This window comes from Rana temporaria, chromosome 11 (genome assembly GCF_905171775.1).
Source record: "Rana temporaria chromosome 11, aRanTem1.1, whole genome shotgun sequence".
Taxonomy (NCBI): domain Eukaryota; kingdom Metazoa; phylum Chordata; class Amphibia; order Anura; family Ranidae; genus Rana; species Rana temporaria.
Window position 1 is genome coordinate 151,848,606 of NC_053499.1, and position 15,596 is coordinate 151,864,201.

The following is a 15,596-nucleotide window of genomic DNA, read 5'->3' on the forward strand; positions in this document are numbered from 1 at the left end:
GAAACAAAAACTCTGAATTTTTCTCACCCGTAGCCACAAAACACAATTTACCAAAAAAATAAAAGGCACGTGCTTTTTTCTCTTTCACAGTACATATAAAATTTACAGCCATTTTTTTAACTTGCACAGTAAAAATCTGAATAAATCGTGCAAAATTAAATTGCAGACAGAGTCAGTAATGTTTTTTTTTTTTTGTTCTTTTTTTTTTTTTTTTTTACACATAAAGCCCTTTATAAATATACAGTATTGAGAAATTTTGCATGAGGTCCATCAAATCAACTGCTACTGAAATGTGGAAAGAAAGTGCTAGAGAAGGTGCAAAGGTTTTTAGGTCTTCTAAGGGAAACTTCCAGCCAAAAACTGAATACACCGCAAAAAAAAAAAATGTATACTGTACCTGCTGAAAGATTTGTGGTGGAATGCAGATGGTTCTTCTAATGCCTGCTGCTGTTTGTTCTTCATGAACTAAGCAGGCTAACAATACTTTTTTAGAAAATGTAGAGTCACTGCCCCTCCCACTGTTTGCTCTTTAGACCATTATTGCTCATCACTGACTGGGGACGCCCACACAGGGCCGGTGCTACCACTAGACAAACTAGGCAGCCGCCTAGGGCGCACTGCTGCCTAGGGCGCCCAGCCACTTGTGTTCCTACACTCTCCTCTCTGCAGCAAGCGACTAAGGCCCAGATTCAGAAAGGGCTTACGACGGCGCATAGATATCCATTAGATCTGACAGGCGTAAGGCAGATCTACACAGCGCAATTGCTTACTTGCCCCGGCGTAACGAATGCTCCTGATTCAGGAACCTTGTTACGCCGACTGCAGCCTAAGATATGCGCCGCATATCTTAGGCTGCATTCTTGCGATGGCCGCTAGGTGGCGTTGCCGTTGTGCTCAGCGTATAGTATGCAAATTGCATACTAACACCGATTCACAACGTTGCGCGAGCCCTGCGTACGCAATTTACGTTGTTTCCGTACGGCCTTTTTTGCGTAAGGCTGCCCCTGCTATTAGCAGGGGCAGCCAATGTTACGTATACCCGTCGTTCCCGCGTTGCGAAATTTGAATTTTACGTAGTTTGCGTAAGTGATTCGTGAATGGCGCTGGACGCCATTCACGTTCACTTTGAAGCAAATGACGTCCTTGCGACGTCATTTGCCGCAATGCACGTCGGGAAAGTTTCCCGACGGAGCATGCGCTCTACGATCGGCGCGGGAACGCGCCTAATTTAAATGATTCCCGCCCCCTACGGGATCATTTAAATTGCGCGCGCTTACGCCGGGCATCTTGCCGGCGCGCCCGCGCAATTTACGGAGCTTCTGCTCCGTGAATCGAGGGCAGCGCAAAAAAATTGCGGGGGCGCAGGGCAAAAACGTTGCCCTGCGCCTCCGTAAAAAAAGCGCAATTCTTACTGAATCCGGGCCATTGAGAATAAATATGGCCTCAGGATTAGTAGTCAATAGGAGGGGTAGTGCCCCTGTTATTAGGAGGAATAGTATCTCATCATTGGTATCAGTGGAAGAAAGAGTGCCCCATTGTTGCTGTCAGTGGGAGGAATAGTGCCCCAAGGGCCGGATAGAAGCTAGCAAAGGGCCACATCTGGGCCGCAGTTTGGAGACCCCTGCCATAAAAATAGATGATTCTCTCTATTTTTATGGCAGGGGTCTCCAAACTGCGGCCCAGATGTGGCCCTTTGCTAGCTTCTATCATTAGTGTCATTAGTGTTCATACAGTGTGACTGTCCCAGCTCATGGCGCCCCCTACTGGCCTTGGGGCCCTTGGGCAGTGCCCGAGGGCCCTAATGGTCAGTCCGCCCCTGATTATATGATCCTCTTAGACTGTGTCTCGGCTGTACTGTCGACTCACCAAAAGGTCCAAAACTCTTAAGAGTTGACAGAACACACTAATCTCAAGTCTTCAGCTTTCATGAGACATTTCAACCAAATGTTACACATATATTCTCCAATGATCTCGTTAGTCGCTCAGCTCAACTAAAATAACTGAAACGTGAACACTCAGAGGTGGTCCAGGTAAGCCAAGACATGAAAAGGAAGTCTCTGTATTCCATCCTATAGGAATTTCCGTCCCGAGATCACCGCTACATAAAAATATGGGGGTGTATTTTCACTTTTCCCGGACACAGTAGTTTCATGAAGGCTTTTCGGAAACTCATATGGCAGAGGGGGTACAGTACGGGATTGATGGCGGAATTTAACCACAATAGCCAAAACGAGATCTCGTAGAGATAATGTTGGACGCAGCGCCCATAGCAAGCAGCCCTGATGATCATTAAGAGGGTGTAGGGCGCCCAGCAAAGGCCAAACACGCACACAATGATGGCCAACGACTTGGCTACCCTCTTGTCTCTCGAAAGCCTAAAACGGTTGGCAATGCTACTAGCCATGTCCGTCCTGACGTTACTGCAAGCGTTCTCCACTGCTTTATAAAGGCAGGCTTGGTGTCTCCTGGTTTGGACCTCAACCTGCAGTGGTGGAAGGTCCTGACTTATGTTGAGGTCCAAGGTGTGGCCTTTGACCCTCTTCATTCTCGGCTCTTCAGGGCAAACCTCTGTGGGCGTCAAGCAAGAGGCCTGTTTTCTGCATTCTATGTGAGGCCTCTCTGCTGGCTTGACGAAAAATATCAAGTGTTCCTTCCTCTTCCTCTGGAAACTCATCTCACAATGCTCGTGTCCTTGGGCCAGCTCCTCGTTCCTCATCCTGGTCCTCTTCTTGATGTTAATGTAGATGCTCAGGTTGAAGTAGGTGACGCTGATGAAGGGTGTGAAAAATTCCACGGTGGAGGCGATCATGAGAAAGTACCAGTTGTAGTAAAATTCCACGTAACATTCGCCTTCTGGTAAGATGGTCGCACGTGCGATGTATTCCCAGCTGATGATGGCGGGACCGTAGAGGAGAAAGGCGGCCACCCACACGAACAGCATTTTAAGGACTGTGTTTCTGGTCATCCCTTTCTGAGCTCTGTATGACACCTAAGGAAATAAAAAAATATATAACTTCCGCAAAAAGTACAATGAATAATGTATTCTGGACAGGGCCATCATTAATGTTGATTGGACCCCATGCAAAAAATGCTTGGGGCCCCCCATGCATACAATACATACAATAGAGACATACAATAAATATCAGCTAGACTTAAAATCAGTTTACTGTATCAGATCAGGCAGTGATTGTGATTGGTTGCCAGAGGTTACAGAATATCATTACCACTTACTGACTGGTTGCTAGAGGTTACAGCAACATTACTGCTCACTGATTAGTTGCTAGAGGTTACAGCATGTAGTTTCTACTTGTTGATTGGTAGCTAGAGATTACTCTTTGGAGACTAGCATTCTGGTAAGTTCTATTTCTTTTTTCAATGTGGCCCGGGGGGGGGGAGGGGCAGAAAACTGGGTGATATTCCAGTACGGCAGCCAGGCAAACATAATTTCCCCCAAAAAAAGAGTCCGACATTGAAGCACAAGAGTTTTTTCACATGACAGGTCCCCTTTAACCACTTCCCGCCGGGAGGGCGTACATGGCCGTCCTCCCGTATCAGTGGTTATACCGGGATGATGCCTGCACCTACAAGCATCAACCCGGTATCGTTCTCTTCAGCCAACGATTCTCTGCCCCGCAAGAACAATCATAGTGTCAGTTCAGCGATCCACAAGCCGTAGAAGGAATCCATCGTCGCCGTAAGTTGACCATAGGGGAACATATGGTCCCTGGTCATCTCTTGGAGGCCCGTGTGTGATGTCATAAAGTCACGCCCGGCCTGGCAGTTGGAAATACTGCCATATATTCGGCTGTAAAGCCGAGATCGTCCTGTTTTTTTTATTTATTATTTCAGGCTTTACAGCCTGGAGGAGAGATATGAGGACTTATTGACCCACATCTCTTACTAAAGAGGACCTGTCACACACTATTCCCATTACAAGGGATGTTTACATCCCTTGTAATGGAAATACAAGTGTCCAAAGTTTTTTTTTTTAGAAGGAAAGTGTAAAAATCTAAAAATTTTAATAAAATAAACAATAATTTTTTTTTTTTAAAGCACCCCCGTCCCCGGGCGCTCGCACGCAGAAGCGAACGCATACCTACGTCGTGCCCATATATGTAAACAGCATTCAATTCACACATGTGAGGTATCGCTGCAATCGTTAGAGCGAGAGCAATAATTCTGTACCATGATCTCCTCCGTAACTCTAAACATATAACCTTTACAAAAAAAAGATACGCTTAAATGTTGCTAAGATACGACCAGCGTAAGTCTCCTACACCATCGTATCTTAACTGCATATTTACGCTGGCCGCTAGGGGCGTGTACGCTGATTTACGCCTAGAATATGTAAATCAGCTAGATACGCCTATTCAGGAACGTACGCCCGGCCGTTGCAGTAAAGATACGCCGTTTTCAGACGTAAAGATAAACCACCAAAGTATGGACGTCGGAACCGCATCAAATTTTTCAAATTTTACGTTGTTTGCGTAACTCGTTCGTGAATGGGGCTGGCCGTAATTTACGTTCATGTCGAAAGCATTGACGATTTGCCGACGTCCACGGACGGCGCATGCGCCATTCGTTAGAAACGTCAAATACGTGGGGTCACTAGTATTTTGCATAGAACACGCCCCCAACCAGACCATTTTGAATTAGGCGGGCTTACGCCGGCCCAGTTACACTGCGCCCCCGTAAGTTACAGCGCAATCTAGCCCCTAGTATTTATTTATTTTTTTAATTCATGAATCTGTTGTCCCCCCCCCCCCCAAAAAAAAACATAAACATAAAAAGTTGCAACGACCGACATTTTATTCCCTAGGGTCTTAAAAAAAATTATATATATATACACACATACATAATGTTTGGGGGTTCTGAGTAATTTTCTACCAATGACATTATGATTTTTACATGTTGGAGCGAAGTGCCAGGATTGGCCCGGAAGGGAAGTGGTTAAATGGTTAGAAGGCTTTTTAATGGCTGCTGCAGCGACGTTACTAAGAAAAGCAGTGGGCTCGCCAGCCAATTTATAACACGTCTCCTAATGCTATAATTGACTCGAGCGCAGACCCCTCCACCGCCTTTGGCTGCGGTAAAACACTTTTAATTATAGAGCGTGTTATCCAAAGCTCTTTCTTTGTAATGCTCCTTATAAAAGAGTGGCCGATATCTGCTTCGTACTGGAAGGGTGCAAACCACTCCATGAAGGGGTCCTCCGGGGGCTCCGTGGTAATGGAGGACTCAGATCTGCACAGCCAGGAAAGACGCTAATCATTCATGGAAATTTCCTTGTTCCAGATTCAGATCTTCCCAGCTATTAGTAAATGGAGTGGCCACACTTGAGACCTCTTTCCTTGAATAACACAATAGGTGAATTATATAATATGTGTCTGCTAAAAATGCAGGTCTTTCAGTTGGCCACAAACCCAATGCACTCCTCTAGTGGTTAATATTTTATCTCCCCTGCTGTATTCCACAAAGTGCTCCCCCTAGTGGCTAATATTTATTTTTAATATTTTAAACAATACTAGGTAGATTCAGTAAGAGTTAGGCCGACTTATCAGTAGATAAGCCGACCTAACTCAGAATCTACGCCGACTTATGTTTAAGTGTATGCTCAAACAGAGATACGCTTAAACATATCTAAGATACGGCGGTTTGCACCGTCCTATCTTAGATTGCAATATTTTGGATGGCCGCTAGGTGGCGCTTCCATTGCGGTCGGCGTATCATTGTTTTGTATTCGCAAAACAAGATACGCCGGAATTAGGCTAGGATCCGACTGGTGTAAGTCACTTACACCGTCGGATCCTAAATGCAATACAACGCTGAGCGGTAAGTGGCGTTTACGTTCAGGTCTCATTTGACTATGCAAATGAGCCTGATACGCCGATTCCCGAACGAATTTGCGTTGTCGTCGCGTACGTCGTTTCCGTAAGTGTAAAGTTACCCCTGCTATATGAGGGGTAACCTTACGCCAGTCCGCCGTATGCCATGTTAAGAATGGCGTCGGGTCCGCGTCGGCTTTTTCCGTCGGTTACGTCGTTTTCCTAAGTCGTTCTTGAATACGACTTCAATGACGCTCACGTCGGCGTCATTGACGTTTTCCGTTGTGAGCTGGAGCATGCGCACTGGGCTATTTTTCAGCCCGGCGCATGCGCAGTTCAATTGGCGCGGGGGCCAATTGAATACAAGCTGCCCCCTTTGAATTACGCGGCCATACGCCGGGCCATTTACACTACGCCGCCGCAAATTACGGAGCAAGTGCTTGGAGAATACGGCACTTGCTCCAGTAAGTTGCGGCAGCGTGGTGTAAATGGCTTACACTGCGCCGCCGCAGATTCTACGAGAATCTGGCCCAGAGCATCTAGTGGCAGAAAAAAAGTACTGCGGGAGATACCTCTAGATTCAAAGTGTGACAGCGCTGAAAGTTGGCCTGGGCAGGAAGGGGGTAAAAGTGCCCGGCGTTGAAGTGGTTAACTGTCAGCTGGGGGCGAAGAGCATCCAAGAAAGTGTACTTTACATTTAAAGGGGCAAAACGACTTACCGCTCTGGTGACGGAGATGAACCTGTCGTAGCTGATGAGGACGATGTTGAAAACTGATGCCGTGCACAGCAGATAGTCCATGACCAGCCACAGCTTGCACAAGCCTTTGCCGAACTTCCATTGGCCGGTCAGGACATACGGGATGTAGAGAGGGATGCAAAACCCGCCTGCGGGGAAAGAGAAGCAGTGAAATCCTATTCTTATACAGTATGTATATTTCATCCATTCATATGGTGCTGACCAATTCCCTAATGCTTTATATAGTCCTTTTCACACCAGCCTGAGGCAGGGGAGCTTACATTCTGATGTCCCTAGTGCCAAATAGGACCAATCTGCTCAGAAGTTGATTAAAAGAAACCTGAAATTATGAAAATGCCAACTTCCTGGCTTTCTGAGTCAATGCTCATTAACAAACACATGTTCTAAACCAATGTCTGGCATTCATCTTTCTCCAGTGGGCGGTGTTTATGTGCAGAACGTTTTACTGATTGGCTGCTTTGACAGCTTTAAATCAGTGCGCCTGACCTGCGCGCTTGTTCATTGACTTGGAGGTCCCATTCACACCTCTGCGTTTTGTAGCTGGAAGCTTGGAGCTTCAAAACAGAGGAGAAAAAAACAACCAGGATTGGATGGGTGATCTGTCTATCAAAGTTTCCCGAACAAGGGGGAGGGGCTGTTGATTTGAAAGCTGTAATGTTCCCCGTGGTTTGAACAACGTGGGGGGACTCCTGGCTGCAATTGTGGGGGGACTCCTGGCTGCAATTGTGGGGGGACTCCTGGCTGCAATTGTGGGGGGACTCCTGGCTGCAATTGTGGGGGGACTCCTGGCTGCAATTGTGGGGGGACTCCTGGCTGCAATTGTGGGGGGACTCCTGGCTGCAATTGTGGGGGGACTCTGGCTGCAAAATGGGAACACATGCTGCATTGGTAGACATGGCTGCATTTTTGGGCACGGATAAAGTTGTTAATATTTATTTTTATAACTTAATTCTGCATAAAACATTTAGGTGTCATTTCATGAGATTTATGAGGGTGTGTCTAGGGGCGGGATTAGGGGGCGGGACATGGTAGGGGTTGGGCAGGGCAACTGGTGGCAAGTACACCTTGAGGCCTGGCTAGTAGCTCAGGACTTGAAATTTTGAGTCCTGATATAAGACACATAATATTAACCCCTAACTCCTAACCCTAATATTAAACCCTAACACCAATATTAACCCCTACAACTAAACCCTAACCTTAACCCCTAACCTAACAAAATAAATAAGTAAAAATAATAGTAAAATAATAAGTAAATAATTAAATAATAAATAAAATTAACCCCTAATGCCAACATTTAAACCTAACCCTTAATCCCTTATAAAAAATAAAAATAATAATAATAAATAATAATTTTCTCTATTGGCTAATTAAAAAATTGCAAACCTCAAATGCTGTACACAAAAGCTCAAAACATGCATGCTAACACTCGAAAATATGCCCAAAAATTGCAACGCTCAGGTGTAAATGCCGCCTGACAGTACTGAAGCCAATGGATCGGCACGACAGTCCACCTTTTTTTTGTCTTTTTGAGATGTTATTTGGGGTTGTGGGGGGGGGAATCTGGGCACTCACAAAAAATATGATGATGCAGCCTCACTACCATGCATTAAAACCAGAGCCTCAACTTCATACTTTGTAGGATGCCCAAGCAGTTCCTCATAAGTCATTTATGCCTTTCATTACTTTCATAACCAAAGCCCATCAATTCTATTATGCAAGTGTCAGAAATCACATTCGATGTGCTATTCTCCTGGTTATTAAAAGATTGGTTGAGTCATCACTGAAATCAGTTAGGAGCGGATTCTGGTGCCTAAACATTACTCCACTTTTCCGAAATCTCACATAAAGATTTTCCCACCTGTGTTTCAGCTCGACTATACGCACAGTGATGTATGATTACTTCTGCATCTACAGTCGTTTCCATCCTCTTATTAAGTTCATTCATTTATTCAAGTGAACAATTCAGCAATGAATGTGGGACTCCCAAGCTTTCACCACTACAACGGTGGGGAAGAAAACCAAGGGCCAGATTCTGGTAGAATCTGCGGCGGCGTAGCGTAAGCCATTTACACTTCGCCGCCGCAAATTACTGGAGCAAGTGCCGTATTCTCCAAGCACTTGCTCCGTAATTTGCGGCGGCGTAGTGTAAATGGCCCAGCGTAAGGCCGCGTAATTCAAAGGGGGCGGCTTGTATTTAAATTAAGCGCGCCCCCGCGACGATCGAACTGCGCATGCGCCGGGCATAAAAATAGCCCAGTGCGGATGCTCCAGCTCACGACGGAAAACGTCAATGACGCCGACGTGAGCGTCATTGACGTAAAGTCGTATTCGCGAACGACTTACGAAAACGACAGAAAAAGACGACGCTGACCCGACGCCATACTTAACATGCATACGACGGACCTTCGTAAACTTGCCCCTCATATAGCAGGGGCAAGTTTACGCTTACGGAAACGTCGTAAATTCACTGCGTCGTCCGCGCGTACGTTCGGAAATCGGCGTAAATAGCTAATTTGCATAGATGACTGGGAGAAAGACGAGGCGACACCTAGCGGCGGGAAAAAAAATTGCATTTAAGATCTGACAGCGTAAGAGCCTTACGCCTGTCAGATCTAAGGGATATCTATGCGTAACTGATTCTAAGAATCAGTCCCATAGATACGCCGGGCCAGATTAGGACTTACGACTGCGCAAATGGCATTGCGCCGTCGTAAGCCTTTTAAGAATCTGGCCCCAAGTATTTTAAGTAATGATCTCTCCTTAGGAGGCCAATGGACAGTTTAGACCCCCCCCCCCCCCCCAAAGTAGGGTGACCACGTGTCCCGGATTGCCCGGGACAGTTCCGCATTTTGCAGGTCTGTCCCGGGCACATTCATTCCAGGACAATACAGTGTCCTGGAATGAAACTGACACAGCCCCCCCCCCCCCCGGGCCAATCTTATGCCCCCAAAAAAGGCCGCCACATCACCGCTTAACTCACTGACAGTACTTGTCCTGGCCGGGAATGCCTGGAGGAGCACAATCCCCGCCCCCTGCTTGTGATTGGAGAAATCATAAATCCCGCCTCTTATGTCCAATCACCGTGCTGTCATTAGTTACAGCACACGCTGATTTTGGGGAAGGGAGGGTGTCCCTGAATGGTAGTTTGGAAATGTGGTCACCCTACCCCAAAGTCAGGGCCGGTGCTACCACTAGGCACTGTTGCCTAGGGCACCCAGGCCACTGGTGTTCCTATTCTCTTCTCTCTGCAGCAAGCAACTAAGGCTGCATTCACACCTGAGCGTTTTGTTGCCTGAAGCGCGACGCTCAAAAACGCTAGAGGGGAAAAAATACATTATTCCCTATGGAGATGGTTCACATCTCCACTCCAATACGCCTGACGCTGAACGCCTGAAGCTCAAACAAGTTCCAGACCCTTTTTTGTCACACGTATCGGGCGGTTTGGTCGTTTTTGAGCGTTTCCATTTCTCATAGAAAGTAATGGAAACGCTCGATTCAATCGACTAGCGCGACAACGAGCATTTGCTAGGGGCGTTTCGTCGCTTTAATCAATAGAACATTTCACCCAGGCAGAAGACTAAAAAAATCTACCAACATGAAAAGATGATAATTTTTCCTATTGGCTAAAATAAAAAACGTTGAAGTACAAAAACGTCGGACGACGCTGTATGCAAACGCACAAATAAGCATGAATACGCCGGAAAAAAACGCCGGAAAAAACGACCGAACGACCGACGCTCAGGTGTGAATGCAGCCTAAGTCTCAGCATCAGCAGGCAGCCGCACATAGTATCAGAGGCGCAGCGGCGGAGGACTGTGTCTGTGTCCCGACTCCAGAATTAAAAGAAGCAAGCAAACATTCATTGGTGGGCACTGGTAGGCTGCATTGATGGGCGCCGGTGAGGCTGCATTTGATGGGCACTGGTGAGGCTGCATTTGATGGGCACTGGTGAGGCTGCATTGATGGGCACTGGTGAGGCTGCATTGATGGGCACTGGTGAGGCTGCATTTAAAAAACGCTGGTGAGGTTGCATTTGATGGGCACTGGTTAGGCTGCATTTGATGAGCGCTTCATTGAAAAAGTGGGGTATACATGGGAAGGGCAAATGGGGTGGAGTCAGGGGGGGGAGTGGCAAAATGAGGTTTCGCTTAGGGTGTCAAAAAAACCTTGCACCAGTCCTGCCCAAAGTGGAATACACATTTTCAGTGGACTACCCCACCAAGTGTAACTGGAGAGTCAGTAGTGGTGGGATGGTGATGATTGGTGGGATAGAGGTAGTGAAGAAGCTGGTGGAGGTCTTGTAAGGTTTCACATTGTCTGGTGGGTCTTTATATAAAATGTATGGTCATTGAGGGTACCTGTAATGATCCACACTGGCTAGTGGGTGGGCAATGATGGGGTTTTAGAGGTTATTTCGAACACTGGGGTTCCTTTAAGGGCTTAAGATTTGCTGGTGGGTCTTTATTAAGAGTGTATGGACAATGGGTATTTCTGTAGGGCTGGTGGGTCTTTATGAAAAATGTATGGAAAGTAGAGATTTCTGTAAGGCTGGTGGGTCTTTATATAAACATTTATGGATATTGTGGGCATTTGTAAGCCTTTACACTGGCTGGGTGGTCTTTATGGAGAATTTAAGGACATTGGGGTTTCAGTAATGGCTTCACATTGCCTGGAGGGTATATATAAAGATTGCATGGATATTGGGTTTCCTGTAAGGCTTCACATTGTCTGGTGGATCTTTGTGAAAAATATATAGATATTGGGGATTCCTGCAAGGCTGTTGGGTTTGTATATAGCATTTGGAGACATCAGGGTCTCTGTAGGGCTTTACATTGTCTGGTGGGTCTTTATGAGGAATGTATGCTCATCGGAAGGGTCCTTTAAAGCTGGTGGGTCTGTTTGGAGAATTTTAGGACATTGGGGTTCCAGTAACGGCTCTACATCGTCTGGTGGGTCCTTATGAGGAATGCATGCTTATTGAGAAGGACTTTCAAAGCTGGGGGGTCTTTATGGACAATGTTAGGATATTAGGGTTCCTGTATTAGCTTCACATTGTCTGGTGGGTCTTTATGAGGAATGTATGCAAATTTAAAGGGTCCTTTAAAGCTGTGGGTCTTTATGGAGATTTTATGGACATTGGGGTTCCTGTATAGACTTCACATTGGCGGGTCTTTGTGAAAAATATATAGACATTGGGGATTCATGTAGGGCTTTACATTGTCTGATGGGTCTTTAAGAGGAATTTATGCTCATCAAGAAGGTCCTTTAAAGCTAGTGGATCTTTATGGAGAATTTTAGGACATTGGGGTTCCTATAATAGCTTCACATTGTCTGGTGGGACTTTTTGCGAAATGCATTCTAAGTTAGAAGGTCCTTTAAAGCTGGTGGGTCTTTATGGAGATTTTATGGAAATTGGGGTTCCTGTATGGGCTTCACATTGTCTGGTGGGTCTTTATGAGGAATGTATGCTCATCGAGAGGGTCCTTTAAAGCTGATGGATCTTTATCAAGAATTTTAGGACATTGGGGTTCCTGTAATAGCTTCATGTTGTCTGGTGTGTCTTTATGAGGAACGCATGCTAATTTAGAAGGTCTTTTAAAGCTGATGGATCTTTATGGAGAATTTATGGACATTGGGGTTCCTGTAATAACTTCATTGTTGTCTGGTGGGTCTTTATGAGGAATGCATGCTAATTTAGAAGGTCCTTTAAAGCTGGTGGGTCTTTATGGAGATTTTATGGACATTGGGGTTCCTGTATGGGCTTCACATTGTCTGGTGTGTCTTTGTGAAAAATATATATACATTGGGGATTCATGTAAGGCTGTGAGGTTTTTATATATATATAATTTAGGAACATTGGGGTCTCTATAGGGGCTTTACATTGTCTGGTGGGTCTTTATGAGGAATGTATGCTCATCGAGAGGATCCTCTAAAGCTGATGAAGCTTTATGGAGAATTTTAGGACATTGGGGTTCCTGTAATAGCTTCATTTTGTATGTTGAGTCTTTATGAGGAATGCATGCTAATTTAGAAGGTCCTTTAAATCTGGTGGGTCTTTATAGAGATTTTATGGACATTGGGGTTCCTGTAAGGCTTCACATTGTCTGGTGGGTCTTTGTGAAAAATATATATACATTGGGGATTCATGTAAAGTTGTGAGGTTTTTAAATAAAATTTAGGGACACTGGGGTCTCTATAGGGGTTTTATATTGTCTGGTGGGTCTTTATGAGGTATGTATGCTCTTCAAGAGGGTCCTTTGAGAATAATGGATCTTTATGGAGAAGTTTAGGACATTGGGGTTCCTGTAATAACTTCATGTTGTCTGGTGGGTCTTTATGAGGAATGCACGCTAATTTAGAAGGTTCTTTAAAGATGATGGGTCTTTACTCTTTATGGAGAATTTATGGACATTGGGGTTCCTGTAATAACTTCACGTTGTCTGGTGGATCTTTATGAGGAATGCACGCTAATTTAGAAGGTTTTTAAAGATGATGGGTCTTTATGGAGAATTTATGGACATTGGGGTTCATGTAATAACTTCACGTTTTCTGGTGGGTCTTAATGAGAAATGCATGCTAATTTAGAAGGTCTTTTAAAGCTGGTGGGTCTTTACTCTTTATGGAGAATTTATGGACATTGGGGTTCCTGTAATAACTTCACGTTGTCTGGTGGGTCTTAATGAGGAATGCATGCTAATTTAGAAGGTCTTTTAAAGCTGGTGGGTCTTTACTCTTTATGGAGAAGTTTAGGACATTGGGGTTCCTGTAATAACTTCACGTTGTCTGGTGGGTCTTAATGAGGAATGCACGCTAACTTAGAAGGTTCTTTAAAGATGATGGGTCTTTATGGAGAATTTATGGACATTGGGGTTCCTGTAATAACTTCACGTTGTCTGGTGGGTCTTAATGAGGAATGCACGCTAATTTAGAAGGTCTTTTAAAGTTGGTGAGTCTTTATGGATACAATTTTTTGGACATTGGGGTTTATGTAATAACTTCACGTTGTCTGGTGGGTCCTAATGAGGAATGCACGCTAATTTAGAAGGTCTTTTAAAGCTGGTGGGTCTTTATGGATACATTTTTTGGACATTGGGGTTTATGTAATAACTTCATGTTGTCTGGTGGACCTTGATGAGGAATGCATGCCAATTTAGAAGGTCTGAGGTGAGCAGCATATTTAGACCAAGTGCATAATATATAAATGTGAGCCCCCCATGGGGGGAGCAGACACTCACCCACCAGGAAGTCAGCAATGGCCAGGTTGAGGAAGAAGAAATTGCCTTGAGTCCGGAGCCCTTTGTCCACCACAAAAGCCAGGATGACCAGGGCATTGCCCAGCACCGTGGCCAGCACCATGAGAATCATCAGCACTGCCAGCAGGATGGAAACACTGGGAGTGAACTGTCCATAGTACTGAAACTGCTCCTCACTGCCGGCCAGGCACCTGTTCCCCACCAAGCTGTCCACAGCGGAGCTGTTCACCCCGGACATTGCTGTATTCAATCCCGGACGGCTGAAAAGTGCCTTCAAATATCAGAGCTCCTCCAACACTTCACATCATCCAAGTGGAGATCCTGCTGGCCACAGAGGCTCCAAGCTGGCCAGGACAGCCTGCCTCATCTGCAAAACTCCGAGCCCCTGAGCTTCATGAGATGCAATGTGCTCAGACCCCAGAGAAGAGAATAAGAGAAGTCACAGCACTGCTGCTGCTGCTCAATGAGGAGCTTGTGAGCGGCTCAGCTGCGCCATCATGAGGAGGAGAAGAGAATAGCACCGATGGAAATTCTTAGATGCTCCTGTACATCCAAAGGGATGTTAAAATTAAAGCTACAATTTGAGCAAACAGCTAAATACACAGAGATGGGATACATATAGCGTTCGGGCACCAGATTATCACCACTGATAGGTAAAGTGAATAACATTGAAGGAGATTCACTAAAATGGGAGAACTCAGAATTTTGGAGGCTTCTAACATCAGCTTCTTCAATTAACTACTTGCCTACCAGTCACTTTTACCCCCTCCCTGCCCGGGCCAATTTTCACTGTTGCATTTTGAGTGACGATTGCGCGGTCATGCAACACTGTACAACATTTTTTTAGTTTTTTTCCAAACAAAAATACATTTATTTCGGTGTTGTTTAATCACCACTGGGTTTTTATTTATTTTTTGCTAAACAAACGAAAAAATACCAAAATTTGGAAAAAAAAATTCTCTGTTATAAAATTTGGCAAACAGGTAATATTTTTCCTTCACTGATGATGCTGCACTGAGAGGCATTAATGGGAAGCACTGATGGGCACTTATAGGCAGCCCTGATGAGGTTTCGCTGATGAAGAAGCACTGATGGACACTGATAGGCAGCACTGATGAGGTGGCACTGATGAGACTGCACTAATATGTGGCACTGATAGGCAGCACTGAAAGGCACTAATAAACAGCACTGATAGAAGGCACTAATGGGGAGGCACTGAGCGACAGCACTGGTGGGCACTGATTTGCAGCACTAATATGCACTGATTGGCATCACTGATAGGCACCGATTGGCAGCCCTGATGTGCACTGGTTTGCAGCACTGATGTGCACTGATTGACATCACTGTTGGGCACTAATAGGCAGAACTGATGTGCACTAATTGGCATCACTGATAGGCACTGATTTGCAGCACTGAATGAATGAATGACTTGTATGGCGCTACTCATGCGAACTGAATCGCCTCTGGGCGCTTTTTCCAGCCAGTGTCTGCTTGGCTGGTGCGGTCATTTTACCCCGTAGGATCGTGACATGCTTGGGACACACAGTCATACACACAGATATACATATATATATATACTGGGCCAATTTGGACAAGATCCAATTTACCTACCAGCATGTCTTTGGAGTGTGGGAGGAAACCGGAGTACCCAGAGGAAACCCACGCATGCACGGGGAGAACATGCAAACGCCAGGCAGATGGTGTCGTGGTCGGGATTCGAACCAGCGACCCTTTTGCTGCTAGGTGAAAGTGCTACTCAC

General features: G+C 45.5%; 1 protein-coding gene across 1 annotated transcript; it reads right to left on the bottom strand.

Annotated features, from left to right (window-relative positions):
- Positions 1–1,701: 1,701 nt before the first annotated feature.
- On the bottom strand, positions 1,702–14,254 carry LOC120917888 (histamine H3 receptor-like). Its single transcript, XM_040329476.1, has 3 exons — positions 13,819–14,254; positions 6,545–6,711; positions 1,702–2,989 (listed from the first exon to the last, which is right to left on the bottom strand). The coding sequence occupies exons 1-3, from the start codon at positions 14,072–14,074 to the stop codon at positions 2,099–2,101; spliced, it is 1,314 nt and encodes a 437-aa protein (XP_040185410.1). The 5' UTR covers positions 14,075–14,254; the 3' UTR covers positions 1,702–2,098.
- Positions 14,255–15,596: the final 1,342 nt, after the last annotated feature.